At 39.4% G+C, this 9,790-nt stretch overlaps 1 protein-coding gene across 1 annotated transcript; it reads left to right on the forward strand.

Annotated features, from left to right (window-relative positions):
• Window positions 1–741: 741 nt before the first annotated feature.
• ARRDC4 (arrestin domain containing 4) lies at window positions 742–5,920 on the forward strand (the record flags this gene model as incomplete). Its single annotated transcript, XM_010013002.1, has 7 exons — window positions 742–808; window positions 1,096–1,243; window positions 3,042–3,144; window positions 3,841–4,097; window positions 4,673–4,835; window positions 5,329–5,483; window positions 5,599–5,920. Coding segments are annotated over 7 exons (950 nt in total), but the record flags the coding sequence as incomplete, so codon positions are not given.
• Window positions 5,921–9,790: the final 3,870 nt, after the last annotated feature.

Raw genomic sequence — 9,790 nt, forward strand, 5'->3', positions numbered from 1 at the left:
GAGTCTCCAGCTGGAAGAGCTGTCACTTGGACACTGCAGCACTACAGCAGCAATGAAGAATCATGGGGAAATGGTGTTTCATTCCATAAGGGTGAAACGCAGCTCAAGTTTATCTGTGGGAAAAGTAAATGTAGGCCTTTAAAAATAGCATAGCAGTAGAATATATTAAGAATACTTATATTAATAGTATTTCATAATACTGACCTCAAATTGCAGCTTTTTAGCACAAAAATTAGTTCCACTGTTAATTTTAAAAGTAGATTAATGGCCCTCCTGCTTCATTCCATAAGGGTGAAACGCAGCTCAAGTTTATCTGTGGGAAAAGTAAATGTAGGCCTTTAAAAATAGCATAGCAGTAGAATATATTAAGAATACTTATATTAATAGTATTTCATAATACTGACCTCAAATTGCAGCTTTTTAGCACAAAAATTAGTTCCACTGTTAATTTTAAAAGTAGATTAATGGCCCTCCTGCTGAAAGAAGCCATTTTGGATTAGAAATTGGCAGAAGTCCTGAACTGTAACTCAAGGTCTCCGTGTTTCCTTGATTTTTCCATTGAAATTGCATCCCAGCATAAATAAAGCATGGGCTCCAATCCAGAACCCACTGGGATCAATTAAAACTTCTCCTAGTCCCTCGCATCTGGGTGTTTTTATACATAAATAATTTATAAAAGGGTCTGCTTTGTTCTGCTATTTATGGAATAACTAAAACATACCACTCATTTTTATCCTACAGGTGAGGAAAGCTTAGTTCTTCTCGATGGAAGACACGAATTTCCGTTCAGCTTTCAACTCCCCCAAGAGTAAGTTAAACAATCCAACCTGAAGGGGTTGTGCTGGACACAGTTTGTTGTGGAGCACTAACTGAATGGCACTTGACTTGTGGCTTTTTTAATATCAAACTGATAGATCAGCTTTACATGTTTGTCTTAATCAGCCACCAAACAGACAAGTCATGTTTGCTTCAGTCTCCCTAGGGCACTGAAAGCACAAGCTGTAAATTGGTAAACATTTTATGTACAAAGGAAGTGTTGGTGTTTGGATCTGAATTGCAAACTGATGGCCCTGCTTTTGTGACTGCTCCTTTCAGACCTCTGGTGACCTCTTTTACTGGGAAATACGGCAGTATTCAGTACTATGTGAAAGCAGTTCTGGAGAGGCCTGCAGCACCTGACCAGAGCGTGCAGGCAGAGCTTCAGGTCATCAGCCATATCGACGTCAGCTCACCAGCTTTATTGGTAAGAGGGTCCCCACCACTCCTCCTCCCCCTCCAAAGCCAGCTGCAAAAAAATCCCTTCCAAGAAGCATTCACATCCAGCCATAACCATTTCCATGTTATTCTGGAGTGTCATTTTCTGACTTCTGAAAGCATATAAGCTCCCTAAGCTTTTCTCTATAAATAGATGATCTTAGGTTGTGTGAATAGCAAACAGAGTGGCTTTTTTTAATACCATTGATTACATCCCTGCTGGCAGAGATGCTCTTGCCAAAAAGTTATGCAGGCTTCAGATGCATAAATAAGGCTTAATAATAATAATGCACAAACATAAAGTAGTTACTCTTACCAGAGCAACTACATTCACAGGGCTGCAGTGTCCTAAACTCTACAATAATAGTAGGTTGAGGAACAGTAATTACAGAAGAGTATTAATCATGCCCAGCCTGTCATTTATGCTCTGGCCATTATGTTACGTATCCTTCCATTTTGCATGTCGTTTTCTAACATTAAGTGTGTGCATGCAGCTGCTTCAGAGATCTTTTCAGTTATTTCCTTATGACAGATTTGGCCACATTATAGCTTTGAGTTTCTAATAATCACTAGAAATACTGTAGAGTAATAAGAAAGATCAGGCATTAAGTAATGAGAAAATAGGCAAGATGGAAGCTAATGAGCTGGATTCTTTTATCTCAACCCATATTATGAAAATAATATAAAATTATACCTTGCACTTTCATGATAGCAACTGGATCTAAATGGTTATTCATTTAAATATGAATGAGTAATTTCTATTTTATTTAAAATGCTAGGATAATTTTAACATTTCATCATGATGTGAGTGTAGCTAAGAGATGTTTTGAGCAGGGTCTTTTTTTCCTCTTTATATGCTTACATTTTAATCTTTCACTCTAGAGAGAACTTGGAGAACTATTTTGGCTGTGACATCTGCAAGCAGAATGCAGTCTTTATATTCAGCACTGTATGTTAGGAGTGTGAAGACAGCACATCCAGATACAGTGAGGATAGAGTAGACTACTGGTTACTGCACAGGAGAGGGCTGTGGGGCACGTAAAGTAGGCAGTGTCTGTCTTAATGAAGGCTACCACCAAAAGTGCAAAGCATCACACATTCTTTCTTGACTTCATAATTCTATTGACTGGACACCGGTGCCTGCAAATCATTTTAAGTAGCTTGAGTCCTACTTTGGACCCTTGACGTGTATTTATAAGTTTATTCTAATTAATATGCAGTGGAAATGTCATCTGATGTGACAGTCCTCCAGGGATAATTATGCTGGCTTTTGTCATGAGCCTGAATTTTTGGGGGGTTGTGTGTCTTGCAAGTTATGAAGATGCATCACCTTAACCTGGTGTGTCTGCATTTATCCTTTCTTGGGAAGGATACAAAGGTAAAAACAATTCACCTGCTTAACTATTAGTTGCTCACAGCTGAAGTTAATTCTGCATTCTTCTGCACTGAGGAACAAGGGCATAAATGCTGCAGTACTCCATTAGCCCTTTAAAAAGTCACACCTGTAAAACTGGCTAAATCAAGCTTTCTGAAGCCAGATTACATTCCATTGCTCTCTGTGTTACATAGTTGATGTGGTCTAAATGCAGACTGGGATTTTAAAACAGCCCTATGTTCAACTAGCCAAACCCTGGTTCCACTTTGTGGTGGCAAAACTCCAGTGCGTTGAGTAGTACAGCAAGTCAAATCCAGTGGATTTTAGGGCTAGACTGCACTGACTGATATGCATAACTGCAAGTGATTGGTAGCTTCATGCCCTAAAATGAAAAATACTCTATATTTTATAGACACCTGTTCTAAGAAGTCAGGAGAAGATGGTTGGCTGTTGGTTTTTCACTTCTGGGCCAGTGTCTCTCAGTGCCAAAATTGAGAGGAAGGGATACTGTAATGGTAAGAGTAGTTATTATATCTCATAGGGTTTCTTTTTCATCTCTGAAAGCCAGCACTTTATAGTTGAAACTGAAAGAACAGTTCTGTTCAGAGGTAGTAAATTGAGATCTGTATGAACTTGCTTTAACAAAAATCATCTTGCCTTTCCCCCTACTCTCGCTTTGAGAATAGAATTTGGAAGGAAGTCCTGTTAGTAATGTTACGGAAAAGCCATGTACATTTGAGTGTAAAGACCAACAAAATGCCTTAACTTGGGATAAAATACTTAACTGGGGACATAATGAGGTGTTTATGTCCTGTTTGTATAGGTTTACACTTCTGTAAGAATGAGCTTTAGCAACTTCTTTGTGATCTTGGTAACATGAGATACATTGAGGAAATAAAGCATTCTGAAATTCAGTTAGTACTGTGTAAGAGGAAGACTGGCATGTAATTTGCAATAAAGCTTTTATAGCTGCTTCACGTTATGCTTAATGTTTCAAAATTAATCATTGTTTATATATAAAATGTAGTAGGTGGCTGTAATTCTGCCTGGATACCACTCTGCAGCAAAAAAAATAAGCCTAGCTTGAGGAAACTAACAAGTATTGTTCTCATAACATTGCAGATGATGTACGTGCTGCATAACATGCTTTGATACTCCCAGAGGAAAGTTGGTAAATACAAATTATTCACTGAACTTTCTCTGTCTTGAAGGGGAAGCCATTCCAATCTATGCAGAAATTGAGAACTGTTCCTCTCGTTTGATTGTTCCAAAAGCTGCCATTTTCCAAACACAAACTTACCTGGCCAGTGGGAAGACAAAAACCTTCCGTCAGATGGTTGCCAATGTCCGAGGAAACCACATTGCCTCTGGGAGTACAGATACCTGGAATGGGAAAACTCTGAAAATCCCACCTGTATCCCCCTCTATACTTGACTGCTGTATTATTAGAGTAGAATATTCGTTAGCTGTAAGTATGGCTTTTTATTACAAATGTGCATACTCTTGACTCTTACATTGAGTTGGGGACAGCAAAGTTTACTGAGCAACTGTTAAGAGTTTGAATCTGGGAACAACAGTAAATAGAAATTAATATTGTATAGCATATAAGTGAGGGAATGAAGATCATGAAGAGATTCTGAAATGGAAAGATAAGAATAATGGGGAAAGTGGAAAAATGTTTCTGAGGAAGCAGCAGCTTAGTTTTGGACTTGCAAAGGTTATTAGAGGAAAGTAGTTCAAGCTGAGTGGGTTCCTCTAGTGATTTGATTCAGAAGTGGGAGGATAAAACTGAATGTCAAGTGCATAATTATTTTTGTCAACCTTTCTTGTGTTTTTTTTAATGCTACCTAGAGACAAGGTACAGAAAGAAGGAAATTGCTGGAAAATAAGGAAAGCTGCCAGAGTATTAGCTAAACATACCTAAGATGAGAAAACTCTCATTTCTAAGCAATCTGCAGCATAGGGAGGAGGGTAGCTTCTAGAAGCAGCAATTCAGTGGGGTCTCATGATGTTTTTTTCTTTCATTTGGGAATTGTCACATAGGTGTATATCCATATTCCTGGTGCTAAGAAATTGATGATTGAAATGCCTCTGGTGATTGGCACTATTCCATGTATTGGATTTTCAAGCAGAAACTCCAGCATTACCAGCCAGTTTAGTATGGATATGAGCTGGCTGGCATTGACCATGCCAGAACACCCTGAAGGTAACACCTATTGCAATCTTTGTATTACAGCATAGCACTGTCTGTGTGGAAGGGTAGTAGTGCAGTTTAAGGGTACTACTAGGGATGTAGGCCATTCAACTATGACTCAGGAGAAGTGAGGCGCATAAATCTAAGTCAAGATCCAGAAGGATGGGTGAGGATCTAACTCCAGCCTTTTTTAAGTCTCTCTTTACCCCTGTCTGACTGTCAGCTGAAGTAACTAACTTCTGATAGTGGGAATTCTGTGTTGGAGATAGACACCTTAATCATTGCTGAATATATCATGATGGAATATGGGTTTTGTTGCTGGAGCATCTGAACCTAAGCTTACTAAAAATGTAATTCTAGTTAGAGTACTTAAGAGTATAGTGCACTTCATACGATTTGATAATAGCATAATATTTAATACAGTTTTCATGGTCTAGGATGCTGTAACCTGTTGTCTCAAAAGCGAATAGTTTGAAATCTGAGAGTAGTATCTCTTGTGTTTCAGCACCACCAAATTATGCTGATGTAGTGTCTGAGGAAGAGTTCTCCAGACATGTTCCTGCTTATCCACCACCAATAGACTGTGAGGAACAATTGTGTTGTCCCGTCTTTGCTTACATACAAGAGTTCCGGTTTCAGCCTCCACCTCTTTATTCTGAGGTAAAAAAATAAACAGCAGGTGCTGTTTTATTGTCAGATGGCAAAAAACCCCCAACCCTGCATATAGAAATGCAAGTGTTACAGGCAGTAATTGTGGCCTTTCTTCTCTCTGTAGATTGATCCACATCCAACTGATGTAGAGGAAATTCAGCCTGTTTCATTCATGCTCTGAAGAGGATTTGTAATGAGCATCGTTGTGATGAATGTCTTAATCTTTTTGCTGCTTAAGCTGATAGTGCAGCTAAAAAGGAAACAGTTTTCTTTTCCAAAACTTAAGATTGTCTGCAAGAAAGGCAAAGGACAGTGGAGAGGGAAGGTATGAGCATGTCTGGTGATGGAAGAGAACCTGCTGGATTAGCCTGCACAGAGGATACTGTGGGAGCAGCTCTGCTTGGGATACTCGAGGAGTACCTGAAAATACTGAAAGCTTTCTGAAAAGTGGGTATACTACATAAAGTACGAGGAGGAGATGCAAGGCTCTTCTGAAGAGAGAAGAATTTATATTATGTTTGGAACACTTTGGAAGAATTTACATCATTATGTTGTGAACTTCCTTTAGGAGAACTTGTGTTGTAGGACAGAATGCGAGTGAGAAAACATTTCCAAAACACTCCAGTGTTCAAGGGGCTTCAGTTGTTGCACTGTGTGCACCCAAGAAAGGAGCACTTCATGGAGTGAAGTCTTCGCTCTAGCTTACCTTTGTATTTCATGAGAACCTGCCCTTCTAACAACTGCCAAGTGGTACTATTTCATCAGTCATAATGATCCTAAAGACATCATGGATGACAGAATAGCTGTTACGCAATAGTATGAAGGCAGCCGTGTACTGAATGAAAGACACAAGTATGTAAAAGAAAATGGAACTTGGATAAGAGCTTATGCACTATGCTTTCTTTCAAGGGATTTCTTAAGGGAATTATTCTAGCCTCTTCTACTGTGAGTTCTTTTTCTGCATCTTAAGCCTATGGATAGCATGATGAGGGGAAGCATGGCAAGGGAGAAGCCTTTCAGCAAGAGCAGGTATATTTAGCAAAATGGACAATTCTTATTTATTCAGAAGCCTTTATAAGCCTACCTCTGTTTTGGATATTTACTTATGGTCAGATTTGAGACCAAAAAAAGTCTTGTTACAGCTCCAGTATACTTCAAGGTTCTAGCAGGACCCTAAATGGTTTCTGTGGTTAGTGACCGAGATAGGAGGCGTAGGGAGAGGTGTAAATATACCCAGAATAGACATAGCTTATAACTGAAGTGAAAGCAGGCATCAGGGGAACAAAATCCTCTGGGAACGGCACAAAGCTTTTCATTCCTCCTGCATTTTCGTCTAGAGATCTGTTGTCAGGGGCTGCACTGGTCCTTTGCTATCCATACTGGGTTTTGTTAGTGTGTTTCCTTGTTTGTTTTTGCTGTTTTATTTTGTTTTGGTGCAATATTTTAATGTTTTCTTCCTCAGGTCATTTAGAACAGTGAGAGTTTGTTGCTGCTAAGGGTGAAGGCACAGCATTTTACTAAACCCTTCTGCTGCCTTCATTAAAAGTAGAATGTTTGCTTCCTGCCAAGCATCAATTGGGATAAGTTAAGGCACCATCAAGAGATCACTTAAAGGAGTAGAAACACAGCATTCTCGATCCACGAGTTTACAGTCAAGTGGTGAAACTACAGGGGATTTTGAACTACTCAAGCTATTCCATGTGTCTTACAGAAGGGTTTGGGGTCAAAACCCGGTGCTTCATATGGTTAAACATTGTACTTCCTAGTAACTAGAAGAATAGTAACTGAGTTTCCTTCATTTCATCAATAACTGCAGCTTAAACAAGTTTAAATGTTTTTTCTATTAACTCTAGCTTCATTTCAGAAGCAGGGATTTTTCTACAGGCACACACAGATGCATATGTTTAGTCTTTTAGTATGACTTCATACACTGATTTCTAGCACTTCACCTCAAGTTACTTTTGCACCAGTGTAGAAGACACACTGAGATGCTTGTTTCCAAACTGCAGTTACTGTTTTCATGTGCAACTTTAAGTATTGTCTTCTACAGCAGATGCAGCTTTAACCAAAATGGGAGTGCGTGTGTTAGAAAGGTCACTCTGTGGATCAGTATTTACCTTAAGTCTCGAGATCAGCTCTCCTGCCTTTGAGTTCATGATGGTGTGCCCATACAATCAGTGCAGGATTTCCATTCACATCACCTGGAAAGGGAACAAGTGTATTCTTCTTAAACAGATACCATTATAATTACTTGGGAAGTAATGTGGCTGTGTGTTAACTTGCATGTTAATAATTCCAAATATTAGCTTAAAGAACGATAGGTGCTTTTTTGGACTGTAATACCCGATAGGTGATGTGTGCTACCTGGGATAAACATGGTCAAGCAAACAAGCGCATGAAGGGTAAAGATGTGCTTTCCCCCTTTTCTCCTTAAAATCTTTGAGTTGTTTTGTATTATTTGCAGATAAACTGTGGCCTTAGATTGTTTGCTGCAAAAAAAAAAGACAACTAGAATGTGTTTCTTAGGAAGCACATGTCGCCCTTCGAAGGAGGGGTGAAAACAAGATTAAGTTCTGCTCTCTGACACTTGGCTTAGTGCAGAAATTGATCCTTAAAATAATTACTGTTTGCACAATAAGTTCAATATGCAGGGGCTTTGTTTTGATAACTGTGAAACAGTTTAAAAGAGACAAAATAAAAAAAAAAAAAGAAAAAAAGCTGTTTAACCTACAGGAACATGATTGTATTTTGTACTAATGACTGAGCCCTATGGGTTCTTTGTTAATAAAAGTGTCAAACCTGCCTTGTGCTTTTCATCTCTGGTCCTGTGTCTTTAGGACAAATGGCTGCAGTGTCAAGAAATACCTGTCTTCTACGAACTGAGCTCATTCCCTCCTGATCTGGGAGCTTGCCTTCCTCTGTCACTGCTCTAGGCCCCTGAGCTATCCATAACCAAAAATTGGAATGGACTTATCAAACCTGCCTTTCCACTTACAGTTCCTGTGTACTACACAGGACCTACCTGTGTGGATCATGCCCGTAACGACTGAAGTGGCAGGATGTGTTCTAATTGGATTTCTCATCTCGTGTATTAATCTTACAGGGTATTTTATTGGTTTTCCTTCAGACAAGATTATCTTCACAGTGTAGTTCATTGATTTAAGTACATCAGAACAACCTTACAACCATAGCACAGAATGACTAAAGCAGTGTACCTTCCACCATGGGGCAACAGACAAACAGTACTTACCACACAGCTCACTGAAGCCATAAATGAGATGATGAAATCCTGGGGTCCTGCCTCCTGAAGATTTTCTTCTTGATTCCACTTTCAAGGAAAGACAGGAACCTTCTCCTTAGAAAATCCAGGTGGAGATACTGTTGAGGCCCTGGTGCCTGCAAAATGGGTCATGACTCCTAGAAAGGAAAATGCTAAACATCAAATTCTGGTCTTGGATTGCTAAAAGGTCTCTTACTAAGTGATCCTAAAATACCCTATCACTAAGTTCACGGTTGCAATTCTACTGTTAAGTGTCATAGAAGACTAATTGTCCTTTAAAATACATCTAGTCTTCACACAAGTAATAAATGCTGTGCTCTGACATACAGGGACAGCAGGTACTGCAGGCTTGTATTTGCAGCTCCAGTGCTTCTGATGTTTGCATGGGAACACACAACTTGCAGAGTAAGAGCTCTCAGTTATTCATCTCCCAGGGCATGTTCTACTGCTTCACCACCCGATTTGAACAGTGAAAGAGAACATTGAACTCATTTTGTAAAATCTCTGCTATTTATAAATAAAGAAGTGTTTGCAGCCAAAGTTGATAGGAGGACAGTCAATTGCCCTACAGCACCCCCCAAAAAAAATCTGCTGCAGAAATGCCAGTTTTCCAGTAAAAGTCCTCTGTCAGTGCTCTCCTTAGAGGAGTGAATGAGCACAGGGACCAACTCCTGCCTTTTTCTAAAGCTGATTGTATGGGATGTTAACATCAATATGGATAGTAGAGGCTACTACACAAAGAACTAACTAGGTCTGTGATGAACCCACTCATTCACTTTTAATATTTAAACTTTCTGTGTGGCATAGACAGGGTGACAGATCTGTTCCAAACTGTAGTTTCCTACCATATCAATACTAAATGATAGTACACAAAAGCTGTACTAGAACATCACCATGTTACTGGCATTTCAGGGCACCAATAAATCAAAAACCCATAAAGCACAGTTCTACATGGAATGCAAAATGGCAGCTCAAGCAGGACTACATTTGAGTAGCTGCTTGTGCCAGCAACATGCTGTGGGTCTTCTTAGTTACA

Source organism: Nestor notabilis, unplaced genomic scaffold (assembly GCF_000696875.1).
Source record: "Nestor notabilis isolate BGI_N333 unplaced genomic scaffold, ASM69687v1 scaffold15344, whole genome shotgun sequence".
NCBI lineage: Eukaryota > Metazoa > Chordata > Aves > Psittaciformes > Psittacidae > Nestor > Nestor notabilis.